Source organism: Knufia obscura, assembly GCF_036327395.1.
Source record: "Knufia obscura strain CCFEE 5817 isolate CBS 148926 chromosome Unknown scaffold_13, whole genome shotgun sequence".
Classification (NCBI taxonomy): Eukaryota; Fungi; Ascomycota; class Eurotiomycetes; order Chaetothyriales; family Trichomeriaceae; genus Knufia; species Knufia obscura.
The window spans coordinates 468029-486541 of NW_027042699.1; the positions used below are offsets into that span (position 1 = coordinate 468029).

Sequence of the window (18513 nt, forward strand, 5' to 3'; positions counted from 1 at the left end):
TGCACGTCCTCTACAGTAGCTTGCTACTCAAGTATGGTCAAGCACAGGCCTCCTGCTGAAAAATGCTCATGGAAGCTGAAAAGTTCTAGATCAGACCCGCTTACTGACTAATCCTTTCGAGTCACCCTAACGCATGGTGCACAAGATCTCGGCTCAGCGTGCGCATTCGCGTCGACAAAAGCAAAGATTGTGGCGTGTGGCAGTGCAACAACGAGAGATCTGGACTGTTCGGTTCTCGAAGCGATTCGTTGCGATCTCGTGATGAAGGCAATCTCAGTCGTACCTTGCGGGATCGTGCCGAGCTGAATTCAGAGGCAGGAACGTGAAACATGAGTCTCGTTCGTGAGGGACTGCATCACGGTTGGCTGTACCAGTAGCGGTACTCCCGCCAAGGTGCACTCATGCATGATGTGCCAGCTGTATTGGTGTATCCGTTCCGGCACGGTTCTGGAGGGAAGTGTGAGGAATGCAAGACTGCAATAGCAAGCGAATATGTTTAATTAGGTTTCAGCCACGTACTGCGGAGCCGAAGGCTTCTAGCAGAAGCCACTTGCGAGACTTGTCTAAAGCTGATCGCAACAGCCCTCAGCATGAAGACACGAGTTGAGCAGGAAACACATTTGCTTAGAGGGTGCAAGTACGTCCCACGGGCTATCCGTTAACTGTGTCACGCAGCTCAACACCACACTCGATTGCAACTGACAGCAACCCCCGGAAAATATTCAAAATCAAGGTTTCGGGAGATCACCGACTCCACTTTAACTGCTTTGCTCCCTTTTCGGTGCACCACCTCGTCATTTCGTGGTTTAGCGAAGCGATACTGATTAACAGACAACTTCCACTGTACCAACCACCTAGAATCTTGGTCATCCTTCTCTACAGTCTCTCCTTCGACATCTGTAAATCTTGTCAACTACTCAGCTCACCCATTTGCGTCTCGTTCAACAGCGCACCTCTAAGATCAGCAAGAGCTGGGCCAGCCGCCCTTTATTGGGCATTCGTTTCGACTACGATACCCAATGTCCGGCATCAACACTGATCCAAATGCTGACCAGAATGTGGCCGCCGCCAGAGATGCAGGGCCAGCTACCGCATCGCAGCTTGTCTCGACCCTCGTTCCATCACTCATCATAGCCGGCGTGTTTTTCCTGGCGTTTCTCATTTTCAGAACAAGGTTTCCACGACAGTACATGCCCCGAACGTACCTGGGTGCTCTACGCAAGCAAGAAAGGTCTCCTCAGCTTCCCAAGAGCTTTCTAGGATGGATCAAAGCTGTCAATCAAATCCCGGACACCTACGTGCTCCAGCACAATTCTCTAGATGCCTTTTTCCTGCTGAGGTACCTCAAGATGGCCGTAATCATCACCTTTGTCGGCTGTCTTTTTACTTGGCCCATCCTTTTCCCCGTCAACATCACTGGTAGTGCGGGTCTAGCACAGCTCGACATGCTTACTTATGCAAACATAAACCCAAACACGAATGATGGGTATCGGTACTACGCGCACGCTGGTGTGGCCTGGATATACATAGGCTTTATCTTCTTTTTGGTCACGCGAGAAATGATATTCTATGTGAATCTTCGACAAGCGTACCTACTCTCGCCCCTGTACTCAGAGCGCATATCCTCCCGAACAGTCCTCTTTCAGTCTGTGCCCACCGAATATGCGAACGAGGGCAAGATCAGACACATATTCGGCGAGCAGCTGAAGAATGTCTGGGTTGCATCTACAACCAAAGAGCTCGAGGAAATGGTGGACGAGAGAACGAAGGTTGCTATGAAGCTAGAAACAGCTGAAACCAAGCTGGTCAAGCTCTGCAATCAGGCAAGATCGAAGCAATTGAAGAAGGGTACTGAGGATAGCGAGGCCATTCGCAGTTCCGATGCTGAACTCGGCGGCGAATCCGGTTCCGTTGCTGCTCGATGGATATCCCCAAAACAGCGTCCGACTCATAGGCTGAAGCCTCTCATTGGCCGCAAGGTGGACACCATCAATTGGGCGAGAGAAGAAATTGCCAGACTCAACCCTCTGATTGAGAGACAACAGGACATTTACCCAGCTGGTGAAGCCCAGCCCTCGAACGCAGTCTTCGTCGAGTTTTGGCGACAAACGGATGCGCAAGCTGCCTACCAGATGGTCACGCATCATCAGGCTCTCCACATGGCGCCACGTGTGGTCGGCCTCCAACCGGGCGAGGTCATTTGGTCAAATCTGGGCATCACTTGGAAGACAAGAACCATCAGAAACATCATCTCTATCGCTGTCGTGGTGGTCACCATCATATTTTGGTCAATACCAGTCGCTGTGGTGGGGTCCATCTCGAACGTCAACTTCTTGGCTGAAAAAGTCCCCTTTCTTGAATGGATTCTGGATATACCGCAAATCATCCTGGGTGTCATTACTGGCCTATTGCCTTCTGTGGCTTTGGCTGTGCTCATGTCGCTTCTTCCGCCTTTCCTCCGCTTCATGGGCAAATTTTCTGGCAAACCAACTCTCTCTCTGGTGGAACTTCGATGCCACGAATCCTACTTCTGGTTCCAGGTCATCCAGGTGTTCCTCGTTACGACCATGACCTCCGCTGCATCGAAAGCAGTACCTGAAATCCTGCAAGGCGGCATCGGCAATATACCTACGCTGCTCGCGCAAAGCCTGCCAGCTTCGTCGAACTTCTACGTTTCCTACTTCATCCTCCAAGGTTTAACATTCGCCTCGGGTGCCCTCCTGCAAATTGCTGGGCTCATCCTGTTTCACCTCTTGGGCAAGATCCTTGATAGTACTCCTCGGAAAATGTACAAAAGATGGTCCCAACTGTCAAGTCTAGGGTGGGGTACAGTCTTCCCGATTGTTGAGTGAGTGTGACCACATCCATCCTTCTCATGAATTTGGACTGACATCCACCAGACTGCTGACAATAATCTCAATTGCCTACTCCGCGATTGCCCCTCTCATGATGGGTTTTGCCACGATCGGTCTGTTCTTGTTCTACTTCGCCTACCGCTACAACCTCCTGTTCGTCAATGCCTCCATGATCGACACGAAAGGTCTCGTGTATGCGAAAGCGTTGAAGCATACCCTGGTCGGCTGCTACTTGTCAGTCATCTGTTTGATCGGTCTCTTTGGTGTTTCATCAGGCGGGCCTGGGAAGGGGCCCTTGGTAATGATGGTCATCTTGCTTATCTTCATGGTTCTCTACCACATCTCGTTAAACTCAGCGATAGACCCGCTACTCTACTACCTCCCACGATCGCTAGAAGCAGAAGAAGAATCCCTCCTCCGATCAGAGTACAACACACCAATGGGCGCCTCAGACCTCAACAGCTCACGCATCAACAATGCCTCCCCAAGCGAAAAGGGTCCCAGCGTCCGCGCCGAAGCCTCAGGCTCATTCAACACCAAGTCAGCAGGTTCAGGTCTCACCGGCATGATCCGCAAGTTCCTCCGACCAGACCTCTACGCCTCATACGCTATCATGCGGCAACTCGTCCCTCGTGATTTCGCGCGTATCGCTTACTCGCCCGAGGTCGAGAGAGATGCATTCCAGCATCCTGCCGTGACGAATGTTGTGCCTTTGCTCTGGATTCCGAGAGACACCATGGGCGTATCGAGGCAGGAATGTGCTCATACGAATAAGGTTACTCCGATGACTGATGATGGTGCTACGTTTAATGAGAAAGGTCGCATAATCTGGAGTGAGGAGGAGACGGGTGGACGACCGCCGATCTGGGAGGAGCCGATTTACTACTGAGTGTGTTTTGTGGTACTCTAGAGGATCTCACGAACCTCGAGCTTACGCGTCGATACCCTAGTTGCAGTGTTTCCGTTGTTACAGACTTTTGATAGCGTTGGTGTCTCGGATTCGACTTCAGCATTATACCCCATGGAATTACGGTGCGAGCGAAGCGTTGTTTGTTCGGTTATAGTTAGCAGATACTGTAGACCTACCTAATCATGATATCAAATTATCGTCTCATAATACCTCAGACATCTCTCCTTCTAGTGTCTGCTTTTGCAACCAACAGCATGAACTTCTGTGAGGTTTGCGGTCTGATGGACTACAGAGTTTCAACGGACGACCGCTTCCAGGAGCTCAATCGGTACCTGTCTACAAAGTGCACGGCCAAGGGGTTGCTGGAACGCACTCCAGTGCAGTTCGAGCGGCGACTTTACAACACGTAGCAGTCGGGATTACCTAGCATAGAGCCATGTTATGAAGGCACGACTACAGGATTGCATACCTAGGTATGTTTGAATATTCACAACAGCCTCCAGTGCATCTTCATAAAGCCACTCAAGCGTTCATCGCATGGGGTCCCGCTCATCGCCGTACTGCCCTGATCAGGATAGCGAAGACATTGAGCGTCTAAGCGCTCTAGGCGACACCACAAGCCCGGAGAAGACCGTGGCTATGTTATAGCGGTCAATCTTCAGTAGCTCTCGATCAGCTACCCGTTGGGATTTCTTCACCTTGTAGGTTGACGTTATTGTGAGAATTACACGTGCAACCTTGTAGCGTTGTGGGCAGGTACGAACCACGTTGGAGGGAGATTTGGACTGCTCTAAACGAGGAGGTCGCAAACAATGCGAACAGCGGTGCAGTGGAAGTGCTACTAAAAGAATAAAATGGCTGCACTGCGGCATGTGGTAATTCATCATTCATATATCCAGGGTATTAGAACCAGCTGCAGTCGGACTTGCTCACGCTTCTTCGCGTTGTATAGATATATGTGTCCAGTGGGTGTACAGCATGGTTACGTGTCGATGGGATTGATGCGTGAGATGAATACTATGAAGTAGATAAGACTATGTTCATTGACCATATATGTAACTCCTCTCGCCACCACGCAATGTAGACACAGGTCATATCTATCGTCAAAAGTTCGGAATTGTCCCGCACCGCACCGCATCGCAGACATCCATACCCAACTCCAGCATGCTCATCAGACAGCATGCATGCAACGCACAATCGCAGCACCAAATCCCAAACTCTACCTCGCTCATATCCTACGACCAAACATCCTCCTGGTAAACACCGCTACTCCTCATGCTCTTCACGATCTGTTCGGCCTTCTCCTTCGGTACACCCCGCTCCTGCTCGATGACCTGCGCGAGCACCTCGTTGACTTCACGTGCCATGTGTGACGCGTCACCGCAGACGTAGAAGTTTGCCTTTTTTTGCAGGAGTTCGTTGACCAGCTTGCCGTTCGCGGCAAGGTCATGTTGTACGTAGTGCTTTTTCTTTGGGTCGTCTCGAGAGAAGGCATTGAAGATGGTGAGTTTGTCGCCGAGGGCGGATTTGAAGGACTAGAATTATGTGTTAGTGTTTGTACTGAGAAGGGAGACGGTGTGGATGAGTGCGACTTACCTCCCATTCGTCCCTGTATAGCCAATCCTCGTCCTTCCTGCGGCAGCCATAGAAGAGGACTGTTTCGCCGACGTTGTCACCTCGCTTGGCTTGCTCTGCTCGTTCTTGCACGAAACCGCGGAATGGCGCTACACCGGTACCTGGACCGACCATGATGATTGGCTTGCTTGGGTCGGAGGGGAGCTTGAAGTTGGAATGTCTGACGTGGACTGGGACGTGGATACCATCGTACTTGTTTCGTGGACCGGTGATTTCGTAGGTGAGACCGTGTGGTGATGGGTCTGGGTCTCCATTTTGCTTCTGTTTTAGGGCGAGGAGGTAGTTTGTGGTGACGCCTTTAACGACGTGACCGGCGCCTGGGACGCGAATGGACTCAACGACGGCAGTGATGGATATCTTCTTTGGCTGGACTAGTGACGAGGAGGAGATGGAGTAGTATCGGACTTGGATCTTGTTGAGACCTTCGATCAAGCATGAGAACGGAACTGCTGACCATGGACCTGGGTGGACGGATGTGACGGCTTGTGCGATGTTGTAGTATTGGTTGACGATCTTCTCCTTGAAGTAGTCCGGGTCTGTACCGATTTTCTTCATCTCCTTTTTGGCATCCTCGCTTGGTGCGAACTCTGCTAGAGTGTCCATGAATTGTCTAGAGACTGGGGCGCAGATTTCCACGTGGTACCGAACAGCCGCATCGTATGTGGTGGGAGTTGGGAATGGCACTTTGGCTGTAGGGTCGAGACCCTTAACGCTGATAACATTGTGTCTCTTTTCTTCTAGGCCAAAGGTCTTCATGAAGCGGTCGACTTCCATGCCGGCATTGGTGGGCCAAATGGCAATGTGGTCACCGGTTGTGTAATTTATATTCGAGCCAGAAACATCGATCTCGACGTGCAAGCAGTTTCGGTCTTTGACGGTGAAGAGTTCCTTGGATTCAGCAAGCGGGGCAATGTAAGGGTTGGATGCGTTGAAAGGACCTTTTTGGCTGCCCTCGAGGTGATTCTTATTTGGTTCACCGACGTAGACATTCGGGTCGTCCTTTGACATTTCTTCCTTCTCTTCGACGCTGAAAGATGGCTCATAGGAGGCTTCTCGCTCCTCCAGACCCATTTCCTCTTGCAAAGCCGTCCACATCGGCTCTTTCCAAGCCAGAAAGTCTTCTTCCATCGTGCCTGCGCCATCGTCGCCTTCACCAGGTGTTCCAATCCTCTTAGCACCGAGTTTTGTCAAGATCTTGTCTAGGTTCCGCACCATTGAGTTATAGTGCTCATATGTATTGTTGCCGAGGCCGAAGGTCACATACTTCAGGTTGCCCAGAGGTTTCTCGTCCGAGGATTCGGAAAAGCTGGGTGGGTCGCCATTGATGAACTCCCAGAACTCAACTGCGTTATCAGTGGGCTCACCTTCACCATAGGTGGCCATAACGAAGAAGGCAATCTTGTCCTCGGGAAACTGGTCAAGATTCTCGTAGTCGAATTCTTCCAGATCCGCAGTCATGGTCTTGAGCCCAAATCTTGAGGAGCCCTCCTTTGCGAGCCTAGATGCATAGTCCTCTGCTGTGCCAGTCTGCGAGCCGTAGAATATCACACAGTTCTTGCCAGACTCGTCCATCTTCTCGAGGATATTCCTCGTCCCCTTCTTGAGGGCACTGCCATTGAGTGCGGTAGCATAGGGATCTTTGGCAACACCCCAGTAAGTTCCCTTGGTGAAGTAGGCTACGCTGCCCACGAGCAATAGGAGGAGGACGACGAGGTCGAGGGTGTCGATAGATTGCGCCATGGTGGGATGAGGGTTGGGAGGGAGGCACAGATGCTGGGGTCGCTGTACGGCGAGGAGATACTGCTGTTCCAATACTGCAGTCCACTACAAAGATCTCTGTCTATAGTGGTCTGCTCCCTGTGCAAGAACGAAGTCGGTACCAGGAACCAACTATGCTCTGCAGATCTTTGTACGGAAGAGTGAACCAAAAGTGGCCTCAATTGCGCCAAGATCAGCGACAGGCACTGAGCCACCTGTAATCACTTCCCGAACGCAGGCTTTAAACCACCCGCCACTGCCGATGAGGGTTGACTTTTGTATAGCCCGCCTAGGACTGTGGGGTCCTCAAGGCCGATCTACTATACCGAAATCGGCTGGAGGTCTATCTTAAGACAGACTTGACAGATGGCAGGAACATGGTTTGAAGAACATTAGATTCCTAATACGGGGAGGAGCATGCAATTGTGCGTCGTCCGACACTTTGATATACAGTGCGTAGAAGTTGACACCGCTGGTTTGCAATGCTCTATCTCACCATGCGCGAACTGTTCGATTACGTGCGGAATCGATGCGTGCAAAAGTCAAAGTCAAGATCAAAATATGATGATCATGTTCTTTTGCCATGTGATCGGAAGGGGGTTGTCCACGCTTTCCCGAGCGTCGCTTTGCCACAATCTTCCACACCCGTATATGGTTCGATGACCCTTTCATTGTGACGATGGCGAGAGCCTTCAGACATTCTTACGTGAGAACTTCAATCGCAGCGCAACTAAACGATCGCCGTCGTAGCTGACCGTTGTCATCACGAGAATAAGAAGACTCAGCGACATGTCAGGGTCGGTCATTTTATTAGTCTTGGATGCATCTCAGCACTTGGCGAGAAGTGGTTGCTACAGTAGAAATAATGTCCTCAAATTCCTATTCCATGTCTCGGGAGCACGCTCGGTCTTACCGCAAAATCGTCGTCTGGTTGCGTGGTTATTCTAAGTAGAGATCGCATCCTCAGTTTTGAAACGGCAATGATTTAAAGCAGTTGTTTATGCCACGCTACCTCTGCTGTTTCTTGCCCGTACAGGACATCTGGTAGTTCTGCTGGCGCTTGACCTACGCCCGATATAGGCTGCATAGTCCTTGTCTTAAAGGGTAAAGCAATGAGATTCTCGACTCGATGTTTGTCTGGGACACAGTCGATTTTCGATGATCAGGGGGGCACCAGGCATCGGCGGCTGATTCGACCACTGACCGGCATTACTGTTTGTGCGATCGACACGCGGTCGCGACTACCCTGCTATCTTTCGTGTGGTTAGCTGCCTTGATTTCCTTCTCATTGTAGAGCGCAAGCATTACAGTCAATTTTCAAAGCCCTCGAAAGGCGCGACAGCGATGCGCAGGTCAACACAGTGCCTGACAATGCCAGCTCTGGCACACCATGACCCATAATTGTATGTCTCGTGGCCCGGAAAGTTTCCGCAGGCCCATCAGTACCTGCATCTGAGCCCATGCAAGGCCACGCTCGCTCGATCCATGAGTCCAGAATTGCTGACATGTTGTTGGAATGCCCGCAGACTTAATCCCGACAAGGCAGCCTGTACCTGACCCCTCGAATCCTCATGCCTTCCACGAAAGCACGGACCATGTTCCTTTGGCACCTTCACTCTATCGTGCTGGCCACGTCCCGAACGGCAGTCAATCGAGGGATCCTTCGGTGACAAGAGGTAGAAACATACATGGGCCGTCACAGAATCTGACTCCAACATCGAGAGCGCCGTCAGCACAGCCTACGATACCGGAAGGTGAGGCTGCGGGTGGCTCTATTGCCCTCGATACTGGCCTACAGCGACGTACTTCGAATCGTCACCATCGGCAGACCTCAGTCATCAATGGGCTTCAGCATTCGAGGAACCCGAGCTTCAACTCTCCCTTAACAGCCAGTCCCCTAAGCCCAGAGTCGCTGCATAATGCTAGCCTCAGAAATGCTGCAGCGAGAAGAGGGCCAGGACTTGCCACGGAGATGGATTCTCCAAACGGCCATTTGCCCTTGTCGGCTCATTTCCATGGTCCCTCCATTGATTCAACCCTGAACCTCGATTCGTCGCAGGCCGGAAGCATAGCATCTATACGGACACAGGCCTCGACGTCACGAGGTGGCAGAGGTCATGCATACGGGGCTTCCGTCAACACCCAACCCGATGGACGCACTCCGAGTCAGTATGCCATGCACCACCTCTTCAATGCATTTGTTATCAGAGCCGACCAGAAGATCAACCATTGTCTGTCGCAACTGGACGGGTTGGCATTGCCAGTCGAGAGAATATGCGGCATTGGTGGTGACCCGGTGTTTGACCAGCTGATGCGCGCACTTGGCCATGTCACTCGTCTACAACCGAAAGCTCTGGTCGACAGTTTGATGTTTTGGCGGCAGAACAAGGCCGATAACGCCACTGCCTCGCGGAAGCAGCTGAACTCACACAGATCACCATCTACGGCTAGCAGTTTCCCAGCATCTTTAGAGCGTCGCCATACAGAGCCCTTGCAGGACCAAGGCCTTGCGCACCCTGGCGTACTCGTAAATCATCCCGCTCAAGGCGATGATCTCACACCAGAAGACTACGCACTACTCGACAAACAAGCCACAGTTTCTATCTTCATCCTCTGCCGCGGTCTGATGGAGGTCTTCGAACAAAGCACTCTCGATGCTATAACCCCCGAATTAGCGATGAAACTGGAGGACATTGTCTTTGAGCAGCTCAAAGCTTTCGATCCCACTCACTTGAACACTAATAAGATCCGCGCAGCGAACTGGAGAATATATGGTCAGCTGCTTGGTCGCATGAGTCGAGTGGACTTCTCGCGTGTCACAAATCGCTTCTTGCAACAGCTGAAACAATGGCAAGAAGAGATCGCCATAGGCGCAGGCACAACGGCAAAAGCAAGGGATGTCGAAACACGAATCGAGCTACTACTACTTAGTATGCAACACCTTCACCTGAAGACAGAATCTGCTACACTGCCACAGTCTTATGACTTCCTCGTTGCTTTAGCACAGCTGTTTGCAAATTCACATGGTCCGAGAATTAAGCAAGCTTATTGCGCAGCTTTTGAAGCCTTGCTCCTGCAAATTGCATCTCAACCTGAGATCACAGCACGCGACCACCGGTTCAAGGAATTTGTTGATATCGTCAACCCTCGCATCAACCAGATGTTGACCAAAATGAGACATTGGAGTGCTGCTCTGCCAACATCCATTACACTTCTATGCTTGTCGGCATTGGATATATTTCATTCACAGTGGATGCTGCAGATGAACGCATTATCTAACAAACTCCGTGACCGATCAACAAGGACGCCAGCAATGCGAGCCATGTGTCAACTAACCTGGGCCTATCTACATCGTTCTACCGAAACCGCCCCTGCAAAAATGAAGAAGACTGAGGAAGCGTTGAGGCTCGTCTTTCCTCCTGGCAGGAAGTTACACATTACCACAGAACCGTCAATGGCTGAAGCAACGTTGTGCTTCGTACGTCTCATCGCTGTTCATTATTCCGACCTGTGCTTCAAGCTGGCCATTTTCCCGTTAGTCAACCCGGATTCAGTATTGTCTGGACGGGACCTGCGCATCGAACAACTGGAGCCCGAGAAGGTCACAATAGGCATCAAGTCTTTCTTACTTGTAATGGATGACAAGGAGAAAGGACTCGATGCATGGCGCGAGTTTCCAGAATTCGTGGTGCCTTTACCAGTCTTCGATTCCACTCCTTCGTCACCGATGCCGTTTGCCTTGTCTCAGCCGACTGACTTTCAGAGCGTTCCTAGAAAGAACGATGTTGTCACATCGACCACGCCCATAAATGTATCAGCTCTAGACGAGGGCTCAAGAACGAACTATTCGCACTTCTGCGAGATGCTAGGCAGGATAACGGTCCTTTGCGACGGAATCTTTGGCAGCTCAGCTGCATTGAACGAGAAATTCTCAATGGCAACCCCAAAGACGCCCCTGGTGGATGCTTTTGCTTTGAACAAAAGAGAAGATGGTTCGAACCAGGATCAGAAATATTCCTACTATGATCTTCTTAAGGTCGCCATTCAAGCACTTCCGCGGTGTCTCTCAGACACGGTTCCCTTGAACCCGCTGATCAATCTGCTGTGTACAGCTTCGGCTCATATACAACCACATATAGCTTTCGCAGCTACTAGGTCGTTGAAAGCCATCGCTGGTCAAGGCAATGCCCAACCCGTTGCCACGGCATTCCCAAGGTTCATTTTCAGCTATGATCATCAATATTCGACCATGTCGGATGAAGGGCGTCTGGATCCGACACATATTGAGACAGCACTTACATTGTACTTGGATCTACTCCAGATATGGGTAGAGCAGTTGCGAAAGAAGAGTGTGGCCTGCACTCCACAGACTGACAATGTGTATGATTCCGATGCTCGAGCTTTACGAATGGAGATGACGACTGTGCTGCCGTTTGTGGACGAAATCGAAGGGTATGGCCTTTTCTTTCTGTGTTCTCAATCACGCAAGGTAAGAGCTTATGCAATCAAGGTACTCGAGACTGTGCTGCAATTTGACGAGGTACTCGGGAGAGACGAACAAGCTCGCATTGTTACCATTCTCTCCGCAAATTCTGAGCAGATTCTCGACATTGCAGACGACAGTCTCACTCTTTTAGAGCGGAGCCGATTACAAAAGGACAGACGCCGAAGAGGAACACAGAATGTCCTCTTTGAATTGAGTAGCAGCGAAAACTATTACGACTCAGCTCTCTGGTTCAAAGCATTTCCTAACATGGTCAGACACATCTTCGAAATATGTCCTCATACTGCTGCACTCAGCAGGGAGTTCGTTTGCGACCGACTCGCACTGATGTTGCCGGAAGTGGAGAGGATCGTGGAAAGCCCTATGGCATCAAGAGATCTCAAACTCTTGGGAAGGAGCTCTAATACGCCGGTCGCCGTCTTCTTCGATCAGTGGAAACTATACCTGATCATGGCTTGTGTAACGTTGAGTTCGACTGGCGGGCAATCTCGAGGTCAACTCGACAACATTCTTCACTCCAGAAAGACGTCTAGGAATACCTCCGGTCTGCAAGACAAGCTCAGTTCTGCACGGTCTCTGTTCTCAGCTGTCATACCTTTGCTCGGGGCCAGCTTGGACGCTCTACGCTCGGCGGTTGTTACTGCGCTGGGGTCAATCAATCGCAAGCTTTATCGCATATTACTCGAGTCTCTTCAATATGCGGTTGTGACATGCAACGACGAGGCCAAAGCAAGACGAGGCACCCACCAGAGAACTCCTAGCAGCCCGTCGAGATCTCAAATGACAGACCGTATGCGCATTGAGGTGACGTGCATCTACAAGCTTACAGCAAGTTTCCTCCGACATGACGAAATCCTTAAAGACGAGTGGATATTGAACAACCTGATGAATTATGCAAAAGAGCTACGCTTGTTTCTTAGTGATAGTGATGTCCATGTGGACTGGAAGTTCTCTAGACTGCGGTTTCACTACTGTGGCCTGGTCGAAGTTGTATACGACAACATCAGAAGATATCCGGAGTCTAGCCATTACATGTCATTTGAATCTCGAAAGTCGGCCTTCACTTTGATGGAGGAATGGTGTGGCTATCAGTCTGACATCCATGCTGCATACTTGCCAGAAAATGAGCCTGGTGATAATAGCACGATTGTGAAAGACAGAGTTAGCTTGAGAACAGCAGCCCTCAGCTCTATGGCAGCTCTCTGCGCAGGACCTGTTAGTGTCATGACCGAGACGAACACGATCTTGCAGTTCAACATTCCACGAATTTTGTCCTGGATTGACTCAGTCTTCACCTCTCGAGAAAGCAAGTTACACGAGATTGGTCAGCGAGCCCTCAAGAACCTCATTCTTCACAATGCGAATGCACTTATCTTTGTCGAGCACGCGGTTCAATGTTGCTATGGGGTCAAAGGTTTGGTCGCTCTTGAGAATTGTTTCAACATTCTTGCGGATGTGCTCATGCAGCAACCAGATTTCCCAATCAGTACCATCAAGGTATTGGGAGCCGTCATCTTCACACTTGGCCACGAAAGTCGAGGCATCCGCATCAAATCTGCCAGGTTGCTTCGCTTCTTGGATGACAAAGAACAAAAAAGCTCAAACCTTCAACACTTCGACATCAGCATTTCGGACAAGACACGAGCAGTATACAAGGCAGCGCAATTCGAATACTCGAGACGTCTTGCTCAGACACATCCGGACTTAGCTTTCCACATCTTCTCTGAATTCTGCCTACAGTTTCGTAATGTATCCCCGGACATCCAACGTGGCATGGTTGCAGCCATCTTACCATGGCTGCAAACCTTGGAACTTCAGGTGCTGCCTAATTCTAATCAGCCGACTGACCTTTCTTATATGCTTCTTGTCAACATGATCGAGATCACCGTGCGGTCGGGCGGCGCCTTGCATAACGAGGTTCAGGCACTTTGGCAGGCACTGGCCACTGGGCCTTATGGTGGTAATGTGCAGCTTGTCCTCGACTTTATCATCGACCTCTCCCTAGAGCGAAGGGAGCAGAATTTCGTTTACTTTGCGAAGCAAATAGTGGTTTTCTTGTCAGTGACGCCGGCTGGAAGCAAGATTTTCCAACACTTCTTGCAACAACTGGCGGCCAAAAACATGCCAAACGAACGGAAAGCCGCGAGCCAGCTTGTACCCGATGCATCTCACCTGCCTTACGTTGCCGACCTAGAGACCTTGCTGCCCACCGGCAATAGGCAAGCGACCCTATCGCTAGGGCAAATGTCCATGATATTCTTGGTCGACCTTCTCGTACCGCCTATCCAAATCAGTCAGTCCGATGCTTTGAAGCTGCTACATACCGTGTTCATCCTTTGGGATCACCACACTCCTTCTGTCCAAGAGCATGCCCGAGAACTGCTTGTGCATTTAATGCATGTTCTCGTGGTTGCACGCCATGGTCCAGACTCTGCTAGTACAGAACTATTGGAAAGGACCGAGGAACTCGTCGAGGCCATTCGGAACAATGACATACGGATGTCATGGTCATATGGAGAAATGACAGGCAAGGATGATGTTGTTCATACTGGCAATCGAGTGCCTACAGGTATGTCATTTCTCGCTGAACAAGTAGTTGAAGTCCTCTCGTCAGCACTGGAGAATTTTAGCGACGCATGGGCTAGAGAGGCTCTCCACTGGGCGTCTGTATGTCCTGTCCGCCATCTCGCTTGCCGATCATTTCAGGTTTTCAGATGCACTTCTGTCAAATTGGATTCGACACTATTGTCCGATATGCTTGCTCGACTTTCGAATACCATCGCCGAAGAGCACGCAGACTATCAGACCTTCTCGCTAGAAATACTGACAACCCTCAAAGTCGTCATTGCGGGTTTAGAACAAAAGGAGCTGCTCAAATTTCCTCAACTGTTATGGACCACCGTGGCCTGTTTGAACACCATACACGAACGCGAGTTCTGTGAGACTCTCGGCATGCTTGAAGAAATCGCAAAGAAATTCGACTTCTCAGATCCGGTGGCTGTAGATTTGATGATGAAAGCGAGGCCGGACGAGTGGGAGGGTGAGTTTGAAGGCATTCAGCCTCTAGTGTACAAAGGTCTCAAATCCTCGGGATGTCTCCAGCGAAGTCTGTCTGTTCTGGAAAAGCTCGGCAGCACCCCTGACAGCGAGCTCCTCGGCAGCAGTAATCGCCTGCTGTTCAATGTCCTCGCTCATCTTCCAAGCTTTTTACAGAGTTTGAAGCAACCGCCAGGAACAGAACACGCTGGGTTTGATGCCAGCCATCTAGCAAGTTCTGCTCAAATTGCAGGCCATGTCGACCTCGCAACTGCTTTGAACAACTTGTCATCACAAGACACGTCAGTAAGTCAACGTCTAGCGGAAGTGTTGGACGCTCTCAGTGTGGCTTTCTTCCCAGCATACGAAGCTGAGGCACTGATCTTTGTTATGGGGCTGTTGACGAACGCAACAACCTGGTTCCGTGTCAACATACTTGACATCCTGTGTCAATTGATACCATTAGTTGACAAGACAAATCCGAAACTAATGAATCAGGGAGCAGACCTGATATCGCCGTTACTGCGCCTACTGCAGACCGAGCTGTGCGACCAGGCTCTCGCAGTTATGGACCATGTTACTGAAGTCAACGTTACACCTCTGGAACGCCACCATCTTAGGATGAGCATGGCCTCTGGTCCAGCTCGGGCCATACGTAAGGAGTATGAACGGACGCAGAGTCTGTATGGCATACCAGAGACTACTGGCTGGTCCATACCCACACCTGCCATTTTTTCTGCGCAAACACGAAACAACGTTCATCACGTGTTTTTCGCCTGCAGCGATACGGACGGTAACGGCGACACCCCATCGCAGACGCCAGAGGTAGAGTTCCATGCTGAGGATGACTTTGTGGATTCCTACTTTCCACCTCAGGCTACTGATAGCGCCTACAGCTCCTTTGAGTCGGCCACGGACATTACGATGGGCGACATTGTTAGCAGTCTTGACAGTTTCGATGACTTTTTCGATGAGAACGATTCTCCTACGACGCCTACAGCCGAGACTGGGCTCAATGGTGGGCTCGGATCTCAACCATATTTCCAGAATAGCGACCACGGGACGGATGTCTACGACCAACAGACAGCACCCATCATCTCGAGATCATACGCTCGGTCATCATCCTCCATGAGCTTTCATAATGCCATGAGTGACTCACGTCCATCCACAAGTCATCAGCACCGACCCCAACACAGTTTCTCGTCTGCAGCGAACTCGTACCAAACCTCTTTCTCGTCCATCGAAGAAGACGAAGGGCCAGGACCTTCAATGCCCACAGTCGACAAGGCGTCACCTATCGTGCCACAATCTTCACATACGGCGGTGACACGACCGAACCTTCATGCTCGATCCATAACATCGCCCGCCAATCAATATCCGGTTTCCCATCCTACATCTGGTGGTACTAACCCTTCCATGCCCGAAGGATACGACATGCGCTTTCCAGTAGAGAGTCCATCTATCACCGAAGATTTTCTGTCGGACTCCGAGAACAGTCCGTTCCCTAATATTGTACCTACCATTTCACACGGAGGCACGAAAAGTGTCAGCGTCACACCTACATCGGCGACGGACACTTCTGCTGGCTTCATGAGACGAGGCATGAGACGACTGACAGGAGGCAAGAGCGAGAGTGCAAAAGAAAAAGCTCGGTTACGTGCACCTTCCTCGGGGCAGAACCAATACAATCCAGCAGGAGGATCAAACCAGAGTCCAAGGATGCCACGAATACCGTCAGAGTATCTCAATCAGCCACAGAGTGCGGGTACGCCGGCAGGGCTCAATTCATCGCCTTTGAGTCCTGGACCGCAATAATGAATTCATGCTTATCCCCACATATACGTCGAGTGTTTTCAATTCAGAACGGAATGCAGCGTTGAGCGGCTGATATACTGTGCACCTGATTCACCATAGCTCCACAAGTGGTCTTGTACGAACATCATCCGGCATGCATCAACGATCGCGCCGGTGGGCGGTGGCCATAGCATCTGTTCGACGGTAGCGCCACGCCTAATCACGCTGAATACAGCATTTCAAAGATCGAAGAGAATGTACAACACCAAAGCAACGTCCATAGATTTACGGCCCACAGCTGAGCCGCATACATGAATAAGATGATTTCAATCAAGCCTTGATGGCTCAGAAATATCAAGCTTGCGTTTAGAACTCTCGGTATTTTGCTCAGTTCTGCTTCTCCCTCCACTTTGCCCACTTCTCTCCTCTTGTTCTCGTCCGCATGTCTCGCAGTACTCATTATTGCGCCTCCTGTCCTGCAATCAGAGTTGTCGCTTCATTCTTTCTTTCCATGCGTGGATATTCATGACTGACTGTCCCACCGCGCCTTCTCAATTGTGTGGCTCATACTCATTTGCTCATCGCAGGCAGTCGCGTCCGTGGTAACTTCCCTCCGATCAACAAAACACACCTCAGTTGAGGCAGGTAGGTGCGTCGTGCGTGCCTGCCGGCAGTGGCCACCGCTCGGTATATATCAGGGAGGCAGGGACTATGCATAGACGGCACCAAGAAGGAAGGAGCAAACAGGTGTTGTTAATCGGTTAAGGAAGGTACGACTCCTAGAACCAGAAGCTTCCTTCCTATGATACGCATGAACTCAGGAGGTAGTCTGGCCGAGGAAGGCACGATAGGATAAGCGGGGAGGCGCGACTGGGAAAGAGGGCACTGCAGGCGCGACCGTGAAAGAGGGCAGATGCGACCATAGGAGAGAGAAGGCAGGCACGACTGGATAGATAGGTAGATAAGTAGGTAGGTACGATCGTGATTGATTGTGTGGAAGGCGCGATGGGCATCTTACAGGAAGGAGGAAGGCAAGACTGTACGTATAAGAAGGAAGGCAGGTACGATCGATCGGTCGGTCAGTCACGAGAGGAAGGTACAACCAGGTCTTCCTACCGGGGAAGGTGCGATGCTCAGAGAGAGGAAGGCATCATCGGCTAGGCGAGCGAAGCACATCTGTGAAGTAGATGGTACAAGTGGCTGGCCGTGGGAGGTAGGTGCGCTCCAGGAGAAGGAAGGCGCGGCCGATTCATTCTCATATGAAAGGCAGGCAGGACTGGTGATAGAGGTAAGGAGGAAGGCGCACAGGGTAATGGAAGTGAGAGAGGTAGGATCAGCGACGGTAGAGGAAGCCGCGACCGTTCAAAGTGGAAGGCGCGATGGGCCTGTTACTGGAGGCAGGCACGACCAGTGACAGGGTGGAGAAGAAAGGCGTGACTAGCCAAAAGGTAGAGGAGGAAGGCGCAGCCGGTAAGAGAAGTGAGACAGGTACGACCGGGGATGAAATAGGAGAAGGCACGACTGTCGAGACGAGCGAGAAGGGAAGGCACGGTAGACAATAGAAATATGAAGGAAGGGACGGCTGGGCCGCCATAGGAGGAAGGCGCGACCGGCTGCTTGTATACGCAAGGCAAGCGCGACGTGCCAGGCCAGAGGGACGTAGAAGGCGCCACCCAGCGAAAGGGACTAGGTTGGTCAGGTACATGAGTTGCCGGGGCGTTATTTTGGAAAAAGAATGCACGAACGATGGAGAATGGAGGCACAAGTCGAACAGTGATGCGGTTTGTGGAAAGAGCATGAGGGAGAAAGATGGCTTGGATTGGGTTGGGTCAGACTGGACATACTTCTGTCTCGTCCCGGGGGTCCTTTCTCCTTATCTTTCACTGTCACACAGTGCCTCTTCGTCTGCTTCTCGAAGCTTTCCATGATAGCAGCAGATCCTGTCTTACTGCATCAGGTCATAGTTTCCGCGGCGGCTTTACCTTTGGTCCTTTTGGCGTTGCTTCATCCTTTCATGTCTC

At 51.0% G+C, this 18513-nt stretch overlaps 4 protein-coding genes across 4 annotated transcripts; 3 read left to right on the forward strand and 1 right to left on the reverse strand.

The window, feature by feature from the left end:
- Nucleotides 1-1019: 1019 nt before the first annotated feature.
- Nucleotides 1020-2852, forward strand: PHM7_2 (phosphate metabolism protein 7; the record flags this gene model as incomplete). The annotated part of the gene is made up of 1 exon (XM_064877728.1): nucleotides 1020-2852. One exon carries the CDS (start codon nucleotides 1020-1022, stop codon nucleotides 2850-2852), a length of 1833 nt encoding a protein of 610 aa, XP_064726453.1.
- Nucleotides 2853-2949: 97 nt separating this feature from the next.
- Nucleotides 2950-3744, forward strand: PHM7_3 (phosphate metabolism protein 7; the record flags this gene model as incomplete). Its single annotated transcript, XM_064877729.1, has 1 exon — nucleotides 2950-3744. The coding sequence occupies one exon, from the start codon at nucleotides 2950-2952 to the stop codon at nucleotides 3742-3744; it is 795 nt and encodes a 264-aa protein (XP_064726454.1).
- Nucleotides 3745-5000: 1256 nt separating this feature from the next.
- Nucleotides 5001-7140, reverse strand: PMZ80_009335 (uncharacterized protein; the record flags this gene model as incomplete). Its single annotated transcript, XM_064877730.1, has 2 exons — nucleotides 5001-5300; nucleotides 5362-7140. The coding sequence occupies 2 exons, from the start codon at nucleotides 7138-7140 to the stop codon at nucleotides 5001-5003; spliced, it is 2079 nt and encodes a 692-aa protein (XP_064726455.1).
- Nucleotides 7141-8674: 1534 nt separating this feature from the next.
- On the forward strand, nucleotides 8675-16513 carry TAO3 (Cell morphogenesis protein PAG1; the record flags this gene model as incomplete). Its single annotated transcript, XM_064877731.1, has 1 exon — nucleotides 8675-16513. One exon carries the CDS (start codon nucleotides 8675-8677, stop codon nucleotides 16511-16513), a length of 7839 nt encoding a protein of 2612 aa, XP_064726456.1.
- Nucleotides 16514-18513: the final 2000 nt, after the last annotated feature.